General features: G+C 40.7%; 1 protein-coding gene across 1 annotated transcript in view; it reads left to right on the top strand.

Annotated features, from left to right (window-relative positions):
• The window catches only part of LOC117325152 (F-box/LRR-repeat protein 16-like), a 36,648-nt gene extending 10,906 nt beyond the window's left edge, over positions 1-25,742 (top strand). Inside the window, exons 2-3 of the mRNA XM_033881174.1 lie at positions 17,064-17,212; positions 23,936-25,742. Coding sequence (XP_033737065.1) covers positions 17,064-17,212; positions 23,936-24,084 — 298 coding nt within the window. The 3' untranslated portion in view covers positions 24,085-25,742. The remainder of the gene's footprint in view (positions 1-17,063; positions 17,213-23,935) is intronic.
• Positions 25,743-26,409: the final 667 nt, after the last annotated feature.

Genomic DNA, 26,409 nt, shown 5'->3' with positions numbered 1-26,409 from the left:
TACACGTACAAACCATGTATGACCCTTAGAGACTCATACACGTACAGGCTATGTATGGCCCTTACTGACTCCTACACGTACAGGCTATGTATGACCCTTAGAGACTCCTACACGTACAGACCATGTATGACCCTTAGAGACTCCTACACGTACAGGCTATGTATGGCCCTTACTGACTCCTACACGTACAGGCTATGTATGACCCTTAGAGACACCTACACGTACAGGCTATGTATGACCCTTAGGGACTCCTACACGTACAGGCTATGTATTACCCTTAGAGACTCCTACACGTACAGGCTATGTATGGCCCTTACTGACTCCTACACGTACAGGCTCTGTATGACCCTCAGGGACTCCTACACGTACAGGCTATGTATGACCATTAGGGACTCCTACACGTACAGGCTATGTAAGACCCTTAGGGACTCCTACACGTACAGGCTATGTATGACCCTTACTGACTCCTACACGTACAGGTTATGCATGACCCTTAGAGACTCCTACACGGACAGGCTATGTATGACACACGTACAGGCTATGTATGACCCTTAGGGACTCCTACACGTACAGGCTATGTATGGCCCTTAGAGACACCTACACGTACAGGCTATGTATGACCCTTAGAGACTCATACACGTACAGTCTATGTATGACGCTTAGAGACTCATACACGTACAGTCTATGTATGACCCTTAGAGACTCCTACACGTACAGGCTATGTATGACCCTTAGGGACTCCTACACGTACAGGCTATGTATGGCCCTTAGAGACACCTACACGTACAGGCTATGTATGACCCTTAGGGACTCCTACACGTACAGGCCATGTATGACCCTTAGAGACTCCTACCCGTACAGGCTATGTATGACCCTTAGACTCCTACACGTACAGGCCATGTATGACCCTTAGATATACATGCTACATACAGGCTATGTATGACCCTTATATACATCTACGCATACAGGCTATGTATGGCCCTTATATACATCTACATGTATAGACTATTTTTTTAATGGCCAATTAAGTTTTTCGAGTGTTAGTAACTCCGCTGTCATCTGTTATATGTACGGTGGAGACTCGATCTGATTTAAGTATATTGATACTGTTAATCAGTATGAGGCGATACTGATTCTCATTATAGTGTAAGTGTAATGGAATCTGTTTACCGGCTATGGTAACTGTGGAAGAACAGATTTATTTGAGTACGGAATGTACCATTTTTATCTAATCACCTTTCCAGTAGATCCCCGTGTTCCCCTAAAACATCCAAGCAGAGAGTTCCCCCTCCCGCCCACGACTCCATACCAGATCCCCTCGTCTTGTATCCGTCAACACAATGAACACGTTCAGTTTTGTTCTACACGTGTTCCAAGGTTTGGCACGTAACAGGTGGTACATGTTAAGCGTGTACAACGTCTCACAAGCGTGTATTTTTGAATGGAATGCGATATGGAGGTATAGATGTGTATGTTTGTACAGATAATGTTGAATTCGTTTTGATTCGTTACTTTGGGTAGACATTCTGACACCGGGATGGTGTCTGGAATGTCTGACAATAGCCGATCTGATTTCCCGCGCGATGCTAATGCTAATTGGGGACATGCCGAATCGACAATTTGTTGGTAGCAGGACCATCATGTGACATTTTAAACTATTCGAACGATTGATCGGCATCACTTAGATAATGTCATATATCAATATACGATTGTGATTCTGGAGCTAAGCCACGGAAATTGACTATAGAACTGACTTAAGCAATACGATTTATTAATATGTAATAAGTTCAGTATGTGTCGCTGACCATAATGTTCACCTAGTCAATTACCCGCCCCAACTTCTTTGTATATTGATGATAATCTGATATCGAAGTCGTCTCGATTTCCGGTCTAAAGCCAGCTCACTAATGCGTACCAGATGGTTTCCTTCAACTGGCACTTGATAATGTTTCTCTCCCTGTCAATCACTTCAGAGTTATCTTTGATTGCAGATTTATTAATCAAGAAATAGAGGATCTTTGAAATAATTTATGTATTGTACGAAGTCATCTTACGAGATTACAAAAGATACGTGTAAGTAGTACAAAGTCATCTTACAAGATTACAATAGATACATGTACATGTAGTAAAAGTCATCTTACGAGATTACAATAGATACGTGTAAGTAGTACAAAGTCATCTTACGAGATTACAATAGATACATGTAGTAAAAGTCATCTTACGATATTACAATAGATACATGTAGTAAAAGTCATCTTACGAGATTACAATAGATACATGTAGTAAAAGTCATCTTACGAGATAACAATAGATACGTGTAAGTAGTACAAAGTCATCTTACGAGATTACAATAGATACATGTAGTAAAAGTCATCTTACGAGATTACAAAAGATACGTGTTGTACGAAGTCATCTTACGATATTACAAAAGATACGTGTAAGTAGTACAAAGTCATCTTACGAGATTACAATAGATACATGTAGTACAACGCCGCTTCACGAGATTACACGAGATGACAATAGATACGTGTAGTACGAAGTCATCTTGCGAGATTACAATAGATACATAAAGTACAACGCCGCTTCACGAGATTACAATAGATACATGTAGTACAAAGTCATCTTACGAGATTACAATAGATACATGTAGTAAAAGTCATCTTACGAGATTACAATAGATACGTGTAAGTAGTACAAAGTCATCTTACGAGATTACAATAGATACATATAGTACAACGCCTCCTCACGAAATTACACGAGATTACAATAGATACGTGTAGTACAAATTCATCTACCGAGATTACAATAGATACATGTAGTACAACGCCACCCCACGAGATTACACGAGATTACAATAGATACGTGTAGTACAAATTCATCTTACGAGATTACTATATATACATGTAGTACAACGCCACCTCACGAGATTAAAAATATAACGAGATTACAATAGATACACGTAGTACAACGCCACCAAACGAGATTACAATATATACATGTAGTACAACGCCACCTGACGAGATTAAAAATATAACGAGATTACAATAGATACACGTAGTACAACGCCACCCCACTAGAATACACGAGATTACAATAGATACACGTAGTACAACGCCACCTGGCGAGATTAGCTTGCAACCACGGGGGGATATACGGCACAGAACTACCTTAAGATATTTACATATATCATGTTTCTTGTGGAAAGTGACGACAAGACAAGTTACACATTTATTGGAATAATTTACTTCGCCCGATGATGGTCCCAGAGATAGAAGCCAGAATTCCGGAATCCTTTTTATAGCCTCTGTGCTCTATTCAGTGCCATTTAATGGTCACCTAAAAGCCTATGGTACAGTCCGATGGGTATACATTATTTATATAAGTGCTATTAGAGGTACCGTGATCGACTGTCAGTGATATTGGGGTCAGAATATCGATTTCTATGTATATATTTGTGTGTGTGATTGTGAAGAAAGGATATCGATTACCTATCAATGCAGTATGTACGATGGTAAAGTAACACTTTACTGTAAACGGTTATTGTGAATACTGATCAGCTAATGAGACGAGATATACTATACCATAGACGAGAAATACTTTACCATAGATGAGAAATACTATACCATAGACGAGAAATATTATACCATAGACGGGAAATACTATACCATAGACGAGAAATATTATACCATAGACGAAAAATACTATACCATAGACGAGAATTACTTTACCATAGACGAGAAATACTTTACCATAGACGAGAAATACTATACCATAGACGAGAAATACTATACCATAGACGAGAAATACTATACCAAAGACTGAGAAATACTATACCAGAGACGAGAATTACTTTACCATAGACAAGAAATACTATACCATAGACGAGAAATACTTTACCATAGATGAGAAATACTATACCATAGACGAGAAATACTTTACCATAGACGAGAAATACTATACCATAGACGAGAAATATTATACCATAGACGAGAAATACTATACCATAGACGAGAAATACTATACCATAGACGAGAATTACTTTACCATAGACGAGAAATACTATACCATAGACGAGAAATACTATACCATAGACGAGAAATACTATACCATAGACGAGAAATACTATACCATAGACGAGAAATACTTTACCATAGACGAGAATTACTATACCATAGACGAGAATTACTAAACCATAGACGAGAAATACTTTACCATAGACGAGAAATACTATACCATAGACGAGATACTTTACCAATGCACATTTCTGATATACAAGGAGTAACATCATACTTGAACTAACAATCTTATTTTGATAAATGAAAGGACAAACAAAGTATGCGAGTTCCGTATTTGTCCTATTAAATTGACTATCGGGGGCACTGTGAGTTACAGAGTACACAATCTCCACTCCTAAGCATGCCGTCATATTATTCATCGATTAGCGCTGCGCCCTATAAATGCCCGCTCATAGTACTACTCCGTGGTGAGCACCTGTTTCGTGCTATCTTCACTAATTCATTCTACACGAGAATCAAACAGCTTTCCTATCGGTGTTGATATGTACAATTCCGCCTGCAAACACTCCAGTCAATGAAGGCTAGGTACTCTCACCTCGACATACTGTGAGTGTCGTGGCGTGAGGCACGCGTCAAAATACCGCACTCCTTTCTTCGAAAATACATCACCAATTTACATTGGTTTCGAGTTAATATGACCAGAGACATATATACAGACATATATGTCTCTGATATGACGTCGATGCTTCGGACACACGACCTACGATTGACAAGAGTCCACAGGTCACATGGCAACGGGCTTCACGCGCTGTGACCCCGCTGATGACGTGGCCGTGCTATCAGAAACTGTCCAAGAGCCGGCCTTATCGCATTAGTTTTTATCGATTATAGCATTTGTGTGTCAAAAATGAACATTGACTCATCGATAAAAGATATATATGGATGTGAAGTATCCCCTTGTCAGTCACTTGTCGGTACGATGGACATTTGTGATGTGTCAGTCGGCGTAGATATCGACACTCCGAGCGGATTATACCGAGGTCACATGAAAATCGGAATGTTCTGTAACACAGCGGTCGTGTTTCACTTTCAGATATCAACCATCAAAAGTCTGGTAGAAATAGACTAATACCCATTTCTCTGTACTAGATTCATAGTTGACAGCATCTGATTCCGTTGACAGTTATATCTATTCTGACGTATTATCAACTTTATATAAATAGTCGTCTAAACGTCATGATGAAAGTCAATAAAACGTCAGAATAAAAAATGGGGATGCGGCGATAAAACGCTTGTCTCGTTCAACTAGACGCTTGAAAACTACGAATTCTCTGTGGCGATGCATGCGCAATTAACAAGAAGAGTCTGGTTGAACGAGACTAATAAAACGTCAGAATTAAAAAGATGATAAAATGCCAGATTAAGAATAAAAAAAAGAAGTCGATGGAGTTCGAAAGTTATATGAAAGAGAAATTACTGTAGCATTGGCTTGAATACTACCATATTCATATTAGTCACTAAAACCTTCGTATGACCATTTATAATGGCGAGGACATGTCGTTTCAGGACAACTACAGTGTTCTCCTGAGTGAGGAAAACATGCCTGATACCGACCCTATTACTGAGCCAAAACGTGCCGTTCTTAGAGGAACGTTTCTTCATGATGTCTAGCTTTCCTTTATGTTCAAACTGAATAGTCAAACCCCTCGATAATATTTGTACTTTCGAACTTTCAGGAACAATTACACGTACAAGTGAATTGCTAATTGCTTTTGCGGTGCAACTGTGAAGAACCAGAACATTACCCACTTGTTACTAGGATGTATTGTTATGTGAAGGTGAAGTTGTCTGACAATGGACTTTGAGTAGAATAAATGGTTGTCTGTCTTTCGTCTTGTTGACGTAGCTCGCATAGATACATTGACGAAGAAGAAAAGGGAATCGACAAAGGAATTCCTCTTCCAGAAATCTGTCTTACGACAGCTCATAATTCACGAGAGACGTTCTTCCTCACACGCCGTCTTGTTGACATATCTGTCATGTTGTAGTAGACCAGTAATAGTCTGTGTGATAAATGGTAGCTCTTTTGCAGTGTTAACATGTTTTCGCACATTCCGTGAAGGAATTCCCATCACAGTGATGGTGCCGGTATAGTCATCTCTCGTCTCGGAATTCATAACAAAGTACACCAGCCCGTTCTGCCTTGTGGGGGCGTTTTCCTGCCGGGAATTCCACACCTGCCTTGTTTGTCACTCCCGTGTTTGTAGTTTGGTAAAATCACACATCCGTCATAACCAGTATGTTCGCAGGCACAGCTCGTGCTATATTGACCATGGCGTGTTGCACAACGTGTATGTCATCAGTCTCGACGTTTCCTGTCAGTACGGCTCTGACACGTGTACGACTGGTTCTAATGATTGTGAATCCTACTAGACAGTGTATTAAGTAACGCTTTAGAATCTGGTGTTGTATTAAATCAACTTACAGTAGTGTAATAGGTGTCGTCAAGGCCGTTACGTCATATAATGGTTTGGCTCTTGATTTTGAATCAAGATGTGATAAATCTAAATCGAAATAGTAGGAGAGCGCCGATATGGCAGCCGCAGCGGCCATCTTGTAACATGATTGCGCAGTCGTAGTTTTCCTTAACAATACCTACTTTAACATCTTCTCAAGGTCCATCAATGGGATTCAGCTGTAGCTCTTCTTAAATTATGCTGAGATGGTTCCTGACCAAGTGTTACTATTTTTAGCTCACCTGCCCGAAGGGCAAGTGAGCTTATGCCGTGGCGCGGCGTCCGTCGTCCGTCCGGCCGTCCGTCCGGCGTCAACTTTTCCATTCAAGCAACTTCTTCTCAATAACCAAAAGGCCCAGAGACCTAATATTGGGCCTGTAGCATGCTGGGGTGAAGGACTACCAAGTTTGTTCAAATGAATAACGTTGACCTTCATTCAAGGTCACAGGGGTCAAAAAGCCTAAAATCTTTAAACGACTTCTTCTCAATAACCAAGAGACCCAGGGAGTTGATATTGGGTCTGTAGCATGCTGGGGTGAAGGGCTACCAAGTTTGTTCAAATGAATGACATTGACTTTCATTCAAGGTCACAGGGGTCAAATATGCTAAAAAAAATTAAACGACTTCTTTAAATAGCCAAAAGACCCAGGGACTTGATATTGGGTCTGTAGCATGCTGGGGTGAAGTGCTACCAAGTTTGTTCAAATGAATGACCTTGACCTTCATTCAAGGTCACAGGAGTCAAAAAGGCTAAAATCTTTAAACGACTTCTTCTCAATAACCAACAGATCCAGAGACCTAATATTTGGCCTGCAGCATGCTAGGGTGAAGGGCTCCCAAGTTTGCTCAAATGAATGACCTTGACCTTCATTCAAGGTCACGGGATTTAAAAAGGCTAAAATCTTTAAACGACTTCTTCTCAATAACCAAGAGGCCCAGGGAGTTGATATTGGGTCTGTAGCATGCTGGGGTAAAGGGCTACCAAGTTTGTTCAAATGTATGACCTTGACCTTCATTCAAGGTCACAGGAGTCAAAAAGGCTAAAATATTTAAACGACTTCTTCTCAATAACCAAGAGTCCCAGAGACCTAATATTTGGCCTGTAGCCTGCCGGGGTGAAGGGCTCCCAAGTTTGTTCAAATGAATGACCGTGATCTTCATTCAAGGTCACAGGAGTCAAAAAGGCTAAAATCTTTAAATGACCTCTTCTCAATAACCAAGAGTCCCAGGGAGTTGATATTGGGTCTGTAGCATGCTGGGGTAAAGGGCTACCAAGTTTGTTCAAATGAATGACCTTGACCTTCATTCAAGGTCACAGTGGTCAAAAAGGCTAAAATCTTTAAACGACTTCTTCTCAATAACCAACTGTCCCAGGGAGTTGATATTGGGTCTGTAGCATGCTGGGGTGAAGGGCTACCTAGTTTGTTCAAATGAATGACCTTGACCTTCATTCAATGTCACAGGGGCCAAAAAGGCTAAAATCTTTAAACGACTTCTTCTCAATAACCAAGAGTCCCAGGGAGTTGATATTGGGTCTGTAGCATGCTGTGGCAAAGGGCTACCAAATTTGTTCAAATGAATGACCTTGACCTTCATTCAATGTCACAGGAGTCAAAAAGGCTAAAATCTTTAAACGACTTCTTCTCAATAACCAACTGTCCCAGGGAGTTGATATTGGGTCTGTAGCATGCTGGGGTGAAGGGCTACCTAGTTTGTTCAAATGAATGACCTTGACCTTCATTCAATGTCACAGGGGCCAAAAAGGCTAAAATCTTTAAACGACTTCTTCTCAATAACCAACTGTCCCAGGGAGTTGATATTGGGTCTGTAGCATGCTGGGGTGAAGGGCTACCTAGTTTGTTCAAATGAATGACCTTGACCTTCATTCAATGTCACAGGAGTCAAAAAGGCTAAAATCTTTAAACGACTTCTTCTCAATAACCAACAGTCCCAGAGACCTAATATTTGGCCTGTAGCATGCTGGAGTGAAGGGCTACCAAGTGTGTTCAAATGAATGACCCTGACTCACATTCAAGGTCACGTCGATCAAGTATGCTCAAATCTTTAAATGACTTTTAGTGAAAAGCTAAAGTGCAGAGAGACATTATATTGGTCCGGTAGCATGCTTTCAAATAACTGCAGGATCCATATATGAAAAGATCACTGCATTGCAGGTGAGCGATTTGGGCCCATTGGGCCCTTGTTCATGTCGGTCTGAAATCTAAGATAGCCGCCATTTTGAAAAACACATTTTAAACTTCTCCTGGTACACTGGTGTCATCGTGCAGGAAATTGCTTGTGATGTTAAGAAAGGGAAGCGGACAAAGAATTGTTATTTGTCGGCCTCTTGAAAACTTCGACAGACAACCGCGGCGCCAATTTTGTAACATGATTGCACAATCATGGGTTTTCTTAACAACACATATTATTAAAAATTCTCCCCAAGTTCCACCAATGGTACTGAACTCTTACGTAAAATGATAATGAGATTATCCTGACACAGTATTGCACAGTTACCACTTTATTGCTACTGAATATGTCTACTACATTAGTACTAGGGTCTGTTAAAGTCAGATGACCGTTAAGGCCCATAGGCCTCTTCTCCTAGGGAAATCACAATGAAGTCTTTACACATGTACTGACGTGATAGATAACAAGCCTGTGCTTGTGTGAATATTACAAATATTGAGGAATGATACCGGTCATAAGATTGTCCTCTTCCTGGTACCCGATCGATTTCAGCTGTGCTAGATTCCAAATACATCACATTATCACTGACATGGAAAGATTGGCTGACCCTTGGGTCAAAGGGTGTCGTCTTATCAAACTTTTTACGTCAGTCATGTGAGTGTCATGTGATTGCCTCCGTTGACCCTAGCTACATTATTAGTTGCATTCTAATCTAATCTACTAATCTTGTACCGGTTTGTGTGAGGAAACCAGTTAGACTGTTTTGTGTACTAATCTTGTACCGGTTTGTGTGAGGAGACAAGTTAGAGTGCTGTGTACTAATCTTGTACCGGTTTGTGTCAGGGACCAGTTAGAGTGTTGTGTGTTAATCTTGTACCGGTTTGTGTCAGGGACCAGTTAGAGTGTTGTGTGTTAATCTTGTACCGGTTTGTGTGAGGAGACCAGTTAGAGTGCTGTGTACTAATCTTGTACCGGTTTGTGTCAGGGACCAGTTAGACTGTTGTGTGTTAATCTTGTACCGGTTTGTGTGAGGAGACCAGTTAGAGTGCTGTGTACTAATCTTGTACCGGTTTGTGTGAGGAGACCAGTTAGAGTGCTGTGTACTAATCTTGTACCGGTTTGTGTGAGGAGACAAGTTAGAGTGCTGTGTACTAATCTTGTACCGGTTTGTGTCAGGGACCAGTTAGAGTGCTGTGTACTAATCTTGTACCGGTTTGTGTCAGGGACCAGTTAGAGTGCTGTGTACTAATCTTGTACCGGTTTATGTGAGGAGACCAGTTAGACTGTTGTGTACTAATTTTGTACCGGTTTGTATGAGGAGACCAGTTAGAGTGTTGTGTGTTAATCTTGTACCGGTTTGTGTGAGGAGACAAGTTAGAGTGCTGTGTACTAATCTTGTACCGGTTTGTGTCAGGGACCAGTTAGAGTGCTGTGTACTAATCTTGTACCGGTTTGTATGAGGAGACCAGTTAGAGTGCTGTGTACTAATCTTGTACCGGTTTGTATGAGGAGACCAGTTAGAGTGCTGTGTACTAATCTTGTACCGGTTTGTGTCAGGGACCAGTTAGAGTGTTGTCTACTAATCTTGTATCGGTTTGTGTGAGGAGACCAGTTAGAGTGCTGTGTACTAATCTTGTACCGGTTTGTGTGAGGAGACCAGTTAGAGTGCTGTGTACTAATCTTGTACCGGTTTGTGTGAGGAGACCAGTTAGAGTGTTGTGTACTAATCTTGTACCGGTTTGTGTCAGGGACCAGTTAGAGTGTTGTGTACTAATCTTGTACCGGTTTGTGTGAGGAGACCAGTTAGAGTGCTGTGTACTAATCTTGTACCGGTTTGTGTCAGGGACCAGTTAGAGTGTTGTGTACTAATCTTGTACCGGTTTGTGTGAAGAGACCAGTTAGAGTGCTGTGTACTAATCTTGTACCGGTTTGTGTGAGGAGACAAGTTAGAGTGTTGTGTGTTAATCTTGTACCGGTTTGTGTGAGGAGACCAGTTAGAGTGTTGTGTACTAATCTTGTACCGGTTTGTGTCAGGGACCAGTTAGAGTGTTGTGTACTAATCTTGTACCGGTTTGTGTGAGGAGACCAGTTAGAGTGCTGTGTACTAATCTTGTACCGGTTTGTGTGAGGAGACAAGTTAGAGTGTTGTGTGTTAATCTTGTACCGGTTTGTGTGAGGAGACCAGTTAGAGTGCTGTGTACTAATCTTGTACCGGTTTGTGTCAGGGACCAGTTAGAGTGTTGTGTACTAATCTTGTACCGGTTTGTGTGAGGAGACCAGTTAGAGTGCTGTGTACTAATCTTGTACCGGTTTGTGTGAGGAGACAAGTTAGAGTGTTGTGTACTAATCTTGTACCGGTTTGTGTGAGGAGACCAGTTAGAGTGCTGTGTACTAATCTTGTACCGGTTTGTGTGAGGAGACAAGTTAGAGTGTTGTGTGTTAATCTTGTACCGGTTTGTGTGAGGAGACCAGTTAGAGTGCTGTGTACTAATCTTGTACCGGTTTGTGTCAGGGACCAGTTAGAGTGCTGTGTACTAATCTTGTACCGGTTTGTGTGAGGAGACCAGTTAGAATGTTGTGTACTAATCTTGTACCGGTTTGTGTGAGGAGACCAGTTAGACTGTTGTGTGTTAATCTTGTACCGGTTTGTGCGAGGAGACCAGTTAGAGTGCTGTGTACTAATCTTGTACCGGTTTGTGTGAGGAGACCAGTTAGACTGTTGTGTACTAATTTTGTACCGGTTTGTGTGAGGAGACCAGTTAGACTGTTGTGTACTAATCTTGTACCGGTTTGTGTGAGGAGACCAGTTAGAGTGCTGTGTACTAATCTTGTACCGGTTTGTGTGAGGAGACCAGTTAGACTGTTGTGTACTAATTTTGTACCGGTTTGTGTGAGGAGACCAGTTAGACTGTTGTGTACTAATCTTGTACCGGTTTGTGTGAGGAGACCAGTTAGAGTGCTGTGTACTAATCTTGTACCGGTTTGTGTGAGGAGACCAGTTAGAGTGCTGTGTACTAATCTTGTACCGGTTTGTGTGAGGAGACCAGTTAGAGTGCTGTGTACTAATCTTGTACCGGTTTGTGTCAGGGACCAGTTAGAGTGTTGTGTACTAATCTTGTACCGGTTTGTGTGAGGAGACCAGTTAGAGTGCTGTGTACTAATCTTGTACCGGTTTGTGTGAGGAGACCAGTTAGAGTGTTGTGTACTAATCTTGTACCGGTTTGTGTGAGGAGACCAGTTAGACTGTTGTGTGTTAATCTTGTACCGGTTTGTGTGAGGAGACCAGTTAGACTGTTGTGTGTTAATCTTGTACCGGTTTATGTGAGGAGACCAGTTAGAGTGTTGTGTACTAATCTTGTACCGGTTTGTGTGAGGAGACCAGTTAGAATGTTGTGTACTAATCTTGTACCGGTTTATGTGAGGAGACCAGTTAGAGTGCTGTGTACTAATCTTGTACCGGTTTGTATGAGGAGACCAGTTAGACTGTTGTGTGTTAATCTTGTACCGGTTTGTGTGAGGAGACCAGTTAGAGTGCTGTGTACTAATCTTGTACCGGTTTATGTCAGGGACCAGTTAGAGTGTTGTGTACTAATCTTGTACCGGTTTGTGTGAGGAGACCAGTTAGAGTGTTGTGTACTAATCTTGTACCGGTTTGTATGAGGAGACAAGTTAGAGTGTTGTGTGTTAATCTTGTACCGGTTTGTGTCAGGGACCAGTTAGAGTGTTGTGTACTAATCTTGTACCGGTTTGTATGAGGAGACCAGTTAGAGTGTTGTGTACTAATTTTGTACCGGTTTGTGTCAGGGACCAGTTAGAGTGTTGTGTACTAATCTTGTACCGGTTTGTGTGAGGAGACCAGTTAGAGTGCTGTGTACTAATCTTGTACCGGTTTGTAGGAGGAGACCAGTTAGAGTGTTGTGTACTAATCTTGTACCGGTTTGTGTGAGGAGACCAGTTAGAGTGCTGTGTACTAATCTTGTACCGGTTTGTGTGAGGAGACCAGTTAGAGTGCTGTGTACTAATCTTGTACCGGTTTGTGTGAGGAGACCAGTTAGAGTGCTGTGTACTAATCTTGTACCGGTTTATGTCAGGGACCAGTTAGAGTGTTGTGTACTAATCTTGTACCGGTTTGTGTGAGGAGACCAGTTAGAGTGTTGTGTGTTAATCTTGTACCGGTTTGTGTGAGGAGACCAGTTAGACTGTTGTGTACTAATCTTGTACCGGTTTGTATGAGGAGACAAGTGAGAGTGTTGTGTGTTAATCTTGTACCGGTTTGTGTCAGGGACCAGTTAGAGTGTTGTGTACTAATTTTGTACCGGTTTGTGTGAGGAGACCAGTTAGAGTGCTGTGTACTAATCTTGTACCGGTTTGTGTGAGGAGACCAGTTAGAGTGCTGTGTACTAATCTTGTACCGGTTTGTGTCAGGGACCAGTTAGAATGTTGTGTGTTAATCTTGTACCGGTTTGTGTCAGGGACCAGTTAGAGTGTTGTGTGTTAATCTTGTACCGGTTTGTGTGAGGAGACCAGTTGGACTGTTTTGTGTACTAATCTTGTACCGGTTTGTATGAGGAGACCAGTTAGAGTGCTGTGTACTAATCTTGTACCGGTTTGTGTGAGGAGACCAGTTAGAGTGCTGTGTACTAATCTTGTACCGGTTTGTGTGAGGAGACCAGTTAGACTGTTGTGTACTAATCTTGTACCGGTTTATGTCAGGGACCAGTTAGAGTGTTGTGTACTAATCTTGTACCGGTTTGTGTGAGGAGACCAGTTAGAATATTGTGTGTTAATCTTGTACCGGTTTGTGTGAGGAGACCAGTTAGAATGTTGTGTGTTAATCGTGTACCGGTTTGTGTGAGGAGACCAGTTAGAGTGCTGTGTACTAATCTTGTACCGGTTTGTGTGAGGAGACCAGTTAGAGTACTGTGTACTAATCTTGTACCGGTTTGTGTGAGGAGACCAGTTAGAATGTTGTGTGTTAATCTTGTACCGGTTTGTGTGAGCAGACCAGTTAGAATGTTGTGTGTTAATCTTGTACCGGTTTGTGTGAGGAGACCAGTTAGAGTGCTGTGTACTAATCTTGTACCGGTTTGTGTGAGGAGACCAGTTGGACTGTTTTGTGTACTAATCTTGTACCGGTTTGTATGAGGAGACCAGTTAGAGTGTTGTGTACTAATCTTGTACCGGTTTGTGTCAGGGACCAGTTAGAGTGCTGTGTGTTAATCTTGTACCGGTTTGTGTGAGGAGACCAGTTAGAGTGTTGTGTACTAATCTTGTACCGGTTTGTGTGAGGAGACCAGTTAGACTGTTGTGTGTTAATCTTGTACCGGTTTGTGTGAGGAGACCAGTTAGAATGTTGTGTGTTAATCTTGTACCGGTTTGTGTGAGGAGACCAGTTAGAGTGCTGTGTACTAATCTTGTACCGGTTTGTATGAGGAGACCAGTTAGACTGTTGTGTGCTAATCTCGTGTCGTTTTGTGCGATTTCTATTCTTGTTAATTGTTTTTCCTATCATACACACCAATGATCCCCAATGATCCCCAGACGATAACAATAATTAACAAAACAGAAAAATCTATTTATAGCCAAGGTCTGTTATCAATAAGAAACATGGGCGCCTAGGGGACACAAATTATTGCCTTTATGTATCCAGTTATCCACCAGCCAACATCAGGAAGAGACCAGTCGATGTACTGATCCGACAGGATCTTATAAAGGAGGGTTATGAATAGTAACAGTTCGGAATAGCATGATCCTCAAGCACGCATGGCGTCTCCTGGTACATGGTGAACTGTCGGAGTCGGATCGATACAAATGGAATTTCTTCGGTCAAGGTCATAACTGACAATGAAGCAGTAGCAATATCTACACAAATTGTTTTAAGGATGTGAATCCAATCAGCCAGAAGGTATTAGGGACGGAGGTGTCGATATACATCTCCATCAGTGGCCGGCGACGTGTCAATACGTCACCAGGTAGTGCTGGTTTTCTCGATGGCAACATGGCCGGGCGTTACATACGAGATATCCTCCTGAATCACAAACTTTATTCACTTAATCAATTGTCGATATGTTAGCGGTCACTAACCTAGAATTGAGGTATGTACTTTGCCAATGGCGTAACTCAGCGGTTCACGTAATTACTTGTGTTTCAATCAGGACATCATTATTACAGTAACAAGTCTCGTGCGAGCCCGAAAACCTCCCCTTCCTCATATTCTTCGTCTGTAAACATTGATTAAACAGTCTAAAGCCATCCCTGTTGTTATCTGGTAGCACAGCCTTATTTGTATCGCTGGAGACCCATTATATACAAACACTTTCTATTAGTGTCTCGATTGTTTGTAATAGTCTCTGTTCAACAGTCAAATTTGCTGAGAAATATATACAACATTGAATTATTGATGGCGTTCTGGTAGCTACTCCGATACTTGTGTATACACACATTTCACGGGAGGCCTTAGTTAAATGGCATCATGTCGGGATGAGTCTCTGGCTGTATCTAGTGGGGTTTGAGGCGAGCTGAGCTGAGCTGCGCATGCGTTTTGGAATTTGGAAGAGGATGTTGCAAAAACGATAACAGTATGAACCCTCCAGAGACAAATGGACATAATAAAGCAATCTTCGCTTTTTGAAACTAAATCTGTAACGATAACAACAAATAGAAATGTTTTACAGACTGAAAAATATCGGACAATAGAATAAGATCTTCTAAACAATGATGGACAAAATAACGAAAACGCAATGAAATCATAGAGACTGAAGACAACAACAATAGAACAATAGAAAATATAATGAGGACAAAAGAGTAAAATCTTCGAAACATTAACTTAAAATTCAGAAAGTATAATTGACCATTTTAGGGGAATTCTAGAGACCGAAGGGCATATCGGCAATAGGGGGATTCTAGAGACTGAAGGGCATATCGGCAACAGGGGGATTCTAGAGACCGAAGGGCATATCGGCAACAGGGGAGTTCAGGAGACTGAAGGGCATATCGGCAACAGGGGGATTCTAGAGACCGAAGGGCATATCGGCAACAGGGGGATTCTAGAGACCGAAGGGCATATCGGCAACAGGGGAGTTCCAGAGACTGAAGGGCATATCGGCAACAGGGGAATTCTAGAGACTGAAGGGCATATCCGAGAACGAACACTCGCTAGACGCTGTTTGAACACTCGCTAGAGGCTGAAGGTCATTACACTTTGTAGGTGTTGTAGCCATATAGATACAATTCATAGCGAAGTGTCTGGTGAAGGATTTCTTCAATATTATTTTGTCTACTATTTGTTGTATATATCGATTATTCGTCAATGTTCAGAGTGAACATTTCCCGGAATCAATAAATATACAAAAAGAACGTGGATGTGGTGTAGTGGTATAAGATGCTGGTATTTCTGGCTTTCTTCCTTCGTCATTTGTGTTACTATGTTGTATTTTTAAATATTGACATAATGTATTATATGCACTATGTATTGTTGGTCCGAAAATTAAAAAAAAAATGAATTTCCTGTCGTAGTTGTAGCGTGTTGAATATATATAGATATACGCCAAAAATGCAAGGTGGGCTTAATGGCCATGGTACCTCAAGAAAAATAATACTGTAATAAAAAAAAAACTTGAATAACTATCAGATACAAATAACATTCCACAGACCCAGGAAATATACTGACTTAAACACGACAGCCGCGGGATGACCTTGTATGTTAGGTAACTTCTATTTTGTATTTAAGTTAAAAGTATTTACTTTCCTTATTGACAGTGTAAAACTATAGCTTTCTACGTTGTCACTTCATCTCCGTTCGCACACTTTTTACACGAATAGATGAAATTAATTGTTGATACTTAATTTATATTATATCGAATCTATTAAAGCTATCGGTTTAGCACATTTCCAATTACATACAACATATGTAGCTATTTAAGAGTCCTAGAAGGAGGATGAGATGTGTTGTACTCGTCATTGGATATATCATGTGTTTATAGTACTGCATTCAAATTTTTGTGTGTCCATATGTCTTTTTCTTTACCATTGCATACGACAATGGCACCAGGCTCATGGTTATCTACTTTATATAGTGCACGATAGTTAGTCTAACCAGATAAACTGTGGCACCGGATGGCACTTGGCGTCACAAGAAAAGTTAACGGATTATTGGAACCCGGCGCACTAAATATGTCACGACAGATCAGTTACTTAAGAACAAGACAGAAATTAAAGACAAACTGTAAAAAATTATCTCCGAAGAACTTCTGGTAAGAAAATAATTGACTGTATATGTCACCAAAAGAGCGCCTAATTGAGTCATGAAATACCAAGGCGGTTTTCCATTTATGTTTTACAGGTGTTCTCACGTGACGGATATAGGCGTTGGTTATCTGTCCACAATGACGTCACTTCTACGACTATACTTACGGTGGTGCACACAGATAAGAGATTTTGGGTTGCAGCATATGTACTCCATGCGGAATCTACGAATGCTTTCTCTTGCAGGTATGTACAATGTACCTTCATTTAACAAAATTAGTCTACAAATCTGTTTGTAAAACAGACCATACCCCTTGGTAAGTTCACGTCCCTACACCTGTATGATAAACAGACCATACCCCTTGTTAAGTTCACGTCCCTACACCTGTATGATAAACAGACCATACCCCTTGTTAAGTTCACGGCCCTACACCTGTATGATAAACAGACCATACCCCTTGTTAAGTTCACTCCCTACACCTGTATGTTAAACAGACCATACCCCTTGTTAAGTTCACGGCCCTACACCTGTATGTTAAACAGACCATACCCCTTGTTAAGTTCACGTCCCTACACCTGTATGATAAACAGACCATACCCCTTGGTAAGTTCACGGCCCTACACCTGTATGATAAACAGACCATATCCCTTGTTAAGTTCACGGCCCTACACCTGTATGATAAACAGACCATACCCCTTGTTAAGTTCACGTCCCTACACCTGTATGTTTAACAGACCATACCCCTTGTTAAGTTCACGGCCCTACACCTGTATGATAAACAGACCATACCCCTTGTTAAGTTCACGGCCCTACACCTGTATGACAAACAGACCTTACCCCTTGTTAAGTTCACGGCCCTACACCTGTATGTAAAATATACCTCACCTTTACAATGTATGTAATATAGACCTCACCTATATACAATGTATGTAATATAGACCTCGTCTATATACAATGTAGGTAATATAGACCTCACCTGTACAATGTATGTAATATAGGCCTCACCTGTACAAGGTATGTAAAACAGGCATCATCTGTACAATATAGATAGATTCCATTCCTACAGGTGTATGCACGTCCCTATACCTGTATGTAAAATGGACCCCAACTTAACACCCTTACATCTGTTTGTCCTACAATATCAGACTTCAAAGGTTCATTAACATTCATTATAGGATATTTACCTTCTTTGTTTTATTTGTTGAACCTAAATGACTATACATATGTATCTTCACATATATGTATGTAAAAGTGATTATCACACCTGTATGTAAAAGTGGTTATCACACGTGTATGTAAAAGTGGTTATCATACCGGTATGTAAACATATTTATCACATTTGTGTGTAAATTTATATACAATGTATATTTGTTTATATCAGTACGTTGATATTGTGACCGAGCTATTTTAGTCGTCAAAAATGTTCACAGATTTGAGTGAAACGTAAAGTAGTGAATCTTTTGATATTGCATTTGTCTGGCACGGTTTATTTCATTCCATTCGAGTTCTAAATCTTATAAGCGACAACTAAACTTGCCGCTCATGGAGTAGTATTTCCCGGTAATATCCTCTATCACTAGAGTACGCCAGAAATATAGTGCCGTACCGAGAGAAGCCGTATCGATTCGACAACGTATGGGTGCTCGCCAGGAGCTATCCACGGCCTTTGACTCACCGTCCTTCCATAAGCACATCACGAAGGCTCCAAAATGACAATGATCCGAACTTTACAGCCGAAAATCTAGCGATTCAGATATCACGAACCAGGGCCCTGTTCGTGAATGTGAAAAAAAACTAGTTCGCCTGTTTTTAATTGTACTATCTCAGGCATAGATCTTGACGGACCTGCAGATGTTATTACAGACCCTGAAAGTCTTTGTCAAGACTCGTCTGAAAGCAGAATCACCAGGTCCATCATTATTTCATAAACGAACAATTCTGGCCTAACCGGTCCAACCGATAAATGAAAATGGCCCTGGAGAGTAGAAGTTCAATATTATCCCCGGTAGCTGTCAGCACTCCACAGTGTAAGATGACGTTGAAAGTCTTATGAATGCGCTTCCTTTAGTATAGATTTATGTTTTGAGTCACCATCACGCGCGTGCTAAGGAATCGATAACCAATTGGATCTATTTAAAACCTAATTAGTAGTTCTGGTTGTAGCTGACCGTTCAGTCACTATTAGAACGCTCTACAAGAATAGAAATAGGCTTGGCCTGTGCTTATTGGGCGCGTTTAGTGCAGTCTGTTTCATCTTCAACCATATCAATTTCCATTGAGCATTGGAAAATCAATCATTTCGAAAATTGACATTGTGCCAGGATGTATCTATGTTATCCATACTACTCACGTAGAACCCATGAGGTATCTAAATTAACCATACTGCCCATATAGAACCCACGAGGTATCTAAATTAACCATACTGCCCATGTAGAACCCATGGGGTATCTATATTAACCATACTGCCCATGTAGAACCCATGAGGTATCAATATATTGATCATACTGCCCATGTAGAACCCATGAAGTATCTAAATTAACCATACTGCCCATGTAGAACCCATGAGGTATCTATATAAACCATACTGCCCATGTAGAACCCATGAGGTATCTATATAAACCATACTGCCCATGTAGAACCCATGGTATATCTAAATTAACCATACTGCCCATGTAGAACCCATGAGGTATATATATTAACCATACTGCCCATGCAGAACCCATGATGTATCTATATAAACCATACTGCCCATGTAGAACCCATGAGGTATCTATATTAACCATACTGCCCATGTAGAACCCATGAGGTATCTATATTAACCATACTGCCCATGTAGAACCCATGAGGTATCTATATTAACCATACTGCCCATGTAGAACCCGTGATTATCTATATTAACCATACTGTCGATATAGAACCCATGAGGTATCTATATAAACCATACTGCCCATGTAGAACCCACGAGGTATCTATATTAACCATACTGCCCATGTAGTACCCCTGAGATATCTATATTAACCATACTGTCCACGTAGAACCCATGAGGTATCTAAATTAACCATACTGCCCATGTAGAACCCATGAAATATCTATATTAACCATACTGCCCATGTAGAACCCATGATATATCTATATTAACCATACTGCCCATGTAGAACCCATGAAATATCTATATTAACCATACTGCCCATGTAGAACCCATGGTATATCTAAATTAACCATACTGCCCATGTAGAACCCATGATATATCTAAATTAACCATACTGTCGATATAGAACCCATGAGGTATCTATATTAACCATACTGCCCATGTAGAACCCATGATATATCTATATTAACCATACTGCCCATGTAGAACCCATGATATATCTATATTAACCATACTGCCCATGTAGAACCCATGATATATCTATATTAACCATACTGCCCATGTAGAACCCATGAAATATCTATATTAACCATACTGCCCATGTAGAACCCATGGTATATCTAAATTAACCATACTGCCCATGTAGAACCCATGAAATATCTATATTAACCAAACTGCCCATGTAGAACCCATGATGTATCTATATAAACCATACTGCCCATGTAGAACCCATGAGGTATCTATATTAACCATACTGCCCATGTAGAACCCGTGAAATATCTATATTAACCATACTGCCCATGTAGAACCCATGAAATATCTATATTAACCATACTGCCCATGTAGAACCCATGAGGTATCTATATAAACCATACTGCCCATGTAGAACCCATGAGGTATCTAAATTAACCATACTGCCCATGTAGAACCCATGAGGTATCCAAATTAACCATACTGCCCATGTAGAACCCATGAGGTATCTATATTAACCATACTGCCCATGCAGAACCCATGATGTATCTATATAAACCATACTGCCCATGTAGAACCCATGAGGTATCCATATTAACCATACTGCCCATGTAGAACCCATGATGTATCTAAATTACCCATACTGCCCATGTAGAACCCATGGGGTATCTATATAAACCATACTGCCCATGTAGAACCCATGAGGTATCTATATTAACCATACTGCCCATGTAGAACCCGTGATGTATCTAAATTAACCATACTGCCCATGTAGAACCCGGCAGGTATCTAAATTTCCCATACTGCCGATGAAGAATCCTGGATGTATCTCTGTTACCCATACCGCCCATGTAGAACCCATGAGGTATCTACATTACCCATACTGCCCATGTAGAACCGATGAGGTATCCAAATTAACCATACTGCCCATGTAGAACCCATGAGGTATCTAAATTACCCATACTGCCCACGTTGAACCGATGAGGTATCTAAATTACCCATACTGCCCACGTTGAACCGATGAGGTATCTAAATTACCCATACTGTCCATGTAGAACCCATGAGGTATCTACATTACCCATGCTGCCCATGTAGAACCGATGAGGTATCCAAATTAACCATACTGCCCATGTAGAACCCATGAGGTATCTAAATTACCCATACTGCCCACGTTGAACCGATGAGGTATCTAAATTACCCATACTGCCCACGTTGAACCGATGAGGTATCTAAATTACCCATACTGTCCATGTAGAACCCATGAGGTATCTAAATTACCCATACTGCCCACGTTGAACCGATGACGTATCTACATTACCCATACTGCCGATGAAGAATCCTGGATGTATCTCTGTTACCCATACTGCCCATGTAGAAGCCAATATTTTACAGATTATCTTTGAGGCATCATAACCACTAACTAGATATTTGTTGGTTAATTTTTTTAACGAACGGTGATATATTTACAGCATGATAGTATAGGCTCGTTCAATTACCTTTTTAATGACATGTGTCCAGAGATAAAATGATCTATATTTAGATATAGCTTTAATTTGTTATAGTCACAGTGGTAACGATGACGGTGTCAGGAATCACGTCATATCACACTGTTTGATATGCAGTTAATCAGGTCATAATTAACGTCAATGACGTCATTGCCATGTTTGATAACGACGATAAATTAGAGCGCGAGCAGACATCCCCGCATCATGAAAGGCTTGTCAAAATGTGTAAAATAAAAACCGATATATTTTATGTAAGGCCAGGAAAGACGCATACCGTCTTTTCCCTACTAACCATAGCTTTTTATCGCGGTCCAAACGGTTGGACCAGAGTGTTTCGATCGTTTATGAAGTAAGGACGGATCAGGTGAGTTTTGTTTTCTGACGATCCATGACAAAGACTTTCAAGGCCTGTATTACCCACAGGCGCTTGCATAGAAAATGTTATTTTCATTCTTTTTTTTGACAGTGGTATGTGTAATCTGTTAAGCTGAAGGTTGTACTTAACAGATTACACATACCACTGTCATATCAAAAAAATATTGAAAGTCATATTTTCTATGCAAGCGCCTGTGGTATTACCGTCTGCAGACCAGTCAAGATATGTGCCTGAAATGATGTTTTGAAACCGGTTTGTCCGCATAAACGTTTAAAAATAACAAAAAGCGCATCAGAGTTTTGAAATATTTAAGTTAATTTAATTGACTCTTTTTGGCCCCGCCCATCAGCCCAGATGGTCAGTCAGGGCCAACATGTGCATACCATTGAGGTGTCATCCCATGCTGATAATGTCATCAAAGTTAGAATGAACTCCAATAGAAATCAATCAAATAATAGCCAAAAATGTCATTTCCCTATATAAACTATAGTAAAGTTTACCCCCTCCCCAGGGGCAAACGCGAGACCCCAGTTCATGAAATTCACAATTTTGGTAAAAACCTTCCGTCTGTGAAGAGTATTTAATGCTACTTTATTTAGGTCTTGAAAAGAAATTTCAGTTAAGTTGACCCTTTTGGGGCGTCCATAAGCCCCTGTGGGTCAGTCAGTGCCAGTATACATGTAGTTTGTAACAGGCGTCCCATACTGATAATTCTAACCAAGTTTGTATTATTTCCAGTGGCAATTGGGTCACATAATGCCCAAAAATGTGATTTCCCTAAATAAACTATAGTAAATCTTACCCCCTCCCCAGGGGAAAACGTGAGACCCCAGGGTCATGAAATGTACAGTTTTGGTACAGCAACTTTTCTCTCTGTGAAGAGTATTTGATTCTACCGGGACCATATAATTCACATTTTTGGTCGACCTTGGCCCATAAGATTTGGTCCAGCGGTTTCGGAGAAGAAGTTGAAAATGTAAATTGTTTAAAGACGCACAACGCAAGACGGACGACGGACAAAAGGCGGTTAGAACAGGTCACTTAAGACTTCGTCTCAGGTGACCTAAAAATGGCTATGGTTTATTGTATTATTGTATTTCATATTGACCTCTTGTCGCGCACAATATAAAGTGCGCCTGAGTGAAATAAAATAAATTGAATTGGTTTGGAATGAGACTCATTAATTTGTCGTAGCTGAGATTGAAGGGTTGTCAGCTCCGACACGATTTGTACAGGACCTTTGCTTGTCTTTCTTTTCTTTTCTTGGTATGACCACAATAATATATGTAGTTGTGTTCAACATGTAACGATCTTGTTCGGAAAACTAGTTTATTTTACGCTGCCTACCCGAGGGGTATCATACGCATGTCCATAACGTGTATATTTACGAAGTGCAGTTCGATTTCGACTGTAAAGCGCGTCTGTAAGAGAGCATACGCGCGGCTAGCTGCGATAACGAAGCTCTGGACGACGGGCGGATGATTTCCGACAGATGGTCGTGGTCAGCTCTGGACGACGGACGGACGATTTCTGAAAAAAAATATTCGTAGTCAACTCAGGACGACGGACGGACGATTTCTGACAGATGGTCGTCGTGTAGACATTATATGAATATTCGTCCTAGCCCACGGTCAGATAGACAGACAGTCAATGCTTCACAAATGTCAAAAACGGCTCGTTGCATCGGGAAAGTCAAAATGCGTTGGGAGTGGATACTAAAACCCATGATGTTTCTTGTCTGTTGTAGGCTGTACCTTGGTGTCCAGTCAGGGCCTTTGTGGACTCACGCAGCTAAGGAACCTCGAGGAGCTGGAACTGACCAATTGCCCTAGTGCCACCAAAGAGGTGTATCTATACCTCAGAGAAAATATGACCACTTGTCTCGTGCTTGACTAGCTAAAAAGATACACAATAAGGTGTGCCGTTGTGGCAGAATCGCAGCTATGTATTTTGTACCGGATGTCACGTGTTTGCATACAGCCGCAAGTCTCGCGGGGACTAGCGGGGAAGATACAGGTTATCAATTTGATTGGTAGTCAAGTAGTTTGAATCAAGTCGTTGGATGAGTCCTAGCTACAGGCATCCGTGGCTCGACCATGTTGTAACAAACAGGTGACATTAAGACGACGGTTCTAGAAAAAGGTGTGTACTAACCGGATATAGTTTGTGTAGGGTATCCTGTGCACGTTACAGCAATGGTGATATTCATAGAAATCGGGTCGAGGATGGTACGGAACGACCGGATATGACATCATACGTGGAAGGGACACTTTCTGTCAGAAGGTACATGGTCAATACTAGAGAATCCTCGTACCGTTTTCATCCGTCACAAATATTGACCTTACTCGTGTCTGTAATGTTAGAGAGAAGCACGTCGCCCCTTCGTCAGTGGAACCATTGTACAGTCTCTTATTTCATGCCAGTATATTTTCACTCCAAGTTTGACCATGTGCCTTCAGTGTAGCCAGCTACTGCTGGAGAAATCAGGGCCTGGAAGCCAGTGATTTGGCCCATTGAAGCGCTATGCACTAGTAACCCTATTAGGGTGTGTGGTGTTCTCAGGATGATCGTTCTTATGTATATAATGTCCAAGTTCGTAGCAAATGTATTTTTCTGTGGAAATCCCAAAGTACAATTTTTATCTTAAAACAGAGATTATTATGTGATACTAATTGGTTAGATATTTCCAGTTGTGTTCATTGTGACATTCTGACTGTTGCATTTTGTGATCGTCAAGTTTACATATCTATCAAAGCTAACAAGCAATCGTCGGTTACTTGTTCTATATACTTTAGTGTTTTCTTGTAACATTCCCATTCTTGATGTGTTCCATATCCCTAATTTGCTCATTGTTTTAATTAAATATCAATACACAAATACTGATGACGTAGTTCCCCCATGTCGGCGAAGGTTGTGACTATTGTAGTGTCGTAAATCGTACCTCTTCAAACAATATTCTGTACAACGATTTTTCAATAATGGTTTTAATCCTATCTTTCAATAATGTTTTGTTGGTGTGACAGCAGTGATGAGTTAGACCAAGGTTGTTTGACCAGAGTAACCAGACAATTTATTAAATACATGTAGATGGTAAGTTCACCTTGTCCCGAAAGTCGACAAAAATCCTGAAAATATATCTAATAGTCACGGATGATTGTACGCTAAATATATCATTCCGGTTCTCCAACGATCCGAAATATCTTGGATATAAATAGTCCCCCTCATAAGAATAGACAGGATTCCCTGCCATCCGTATGACTTCACTTCGAAAAACTGAAAGACTAGATTTCCTGTTTAAGTCCAATTTCTCTCAAATAGACCATGCTCGATGTTATTTCGAAGGGAGCCAAGCGGGAAGTGGTAAAATTACGACAGCCAATCTAGTATAAAAGCTAGAAAGATTGAAGAGAGACACCTAAAACAGATAGGAATACTCGCCTAGCAGTGACTGGAATAGTTTCATAGCTTATAATGTGTTTTCTTTCGATGTCTGTTTCCTAGAACATTAGCTGAGAAGGAGCAAGTCATTCTTTCATCCCCCATCCCAACAAAAATGAAGATATTTTACGAATAGATAGTAGAATAACTTCTAACGACTGTAATCCCACTGTCAATTGTCTGTAACTATGCTGTATATAAACAGAAAACTAACTCCTAACGACTGTAATCCCACTGTAAATTGTTTGTAGGTCTGTAACTATGCTGTATCTAAACAAAAAACTTATGGTCGTTAAAGTGATAATGTCAATGTCAGATATTCCATATCTCAAATGCCGGGTAGGGCCAGTTGTAGCTACAAGATGCCGTCGGTCGTATCCACAGATTCTACCGGTAAATCTTTAGCCGACATCGTGCGATGTTCAATGCTGATGGACAAATTCATGGAGAAATAGAAGTTTTACATCCGAAAGGAATGCGTCATATATGATACTGATACTTGTTTACACAAAATTTCATATCTATATACCTCACGGTAGGTAATGATTATTGTAAATTTCACGGGACTAATATTTCGTTGTTGCCCTAGTTCGCGGGTATTTAATTTCGTGCTACCACGTTCTGCAGTATACATTAATATTCGCTGGATATTTATTTTCGCGCAATATCTAAAGACCGCGAATATTACAAACTATATAGAGGATATTGAATGGTTTCCGGTTTAATATAACATATATTTCACGAGTATGACAGAATATCGATATTTTCACGAGTGCGAAGCAC

Source organism: Pecten maximus, chromosome 1 (genome assembly GCF_902652985.1).
Source record: "Pecten maximus chromosome 1, xPecMax1.1, whole genome shotgun sequence".
Lineage (NCBI taxonomy): Eukaryota > Metazoa > Mollusca > Bivalvia > Pectinida > Pectinidae > Pecten > Pecten maximus.
The sequence above is the reverse complement of the archived record's forward strand: the minus strand, read 5'-3'. Positions and strand labels throughout refer to the sequence as shown.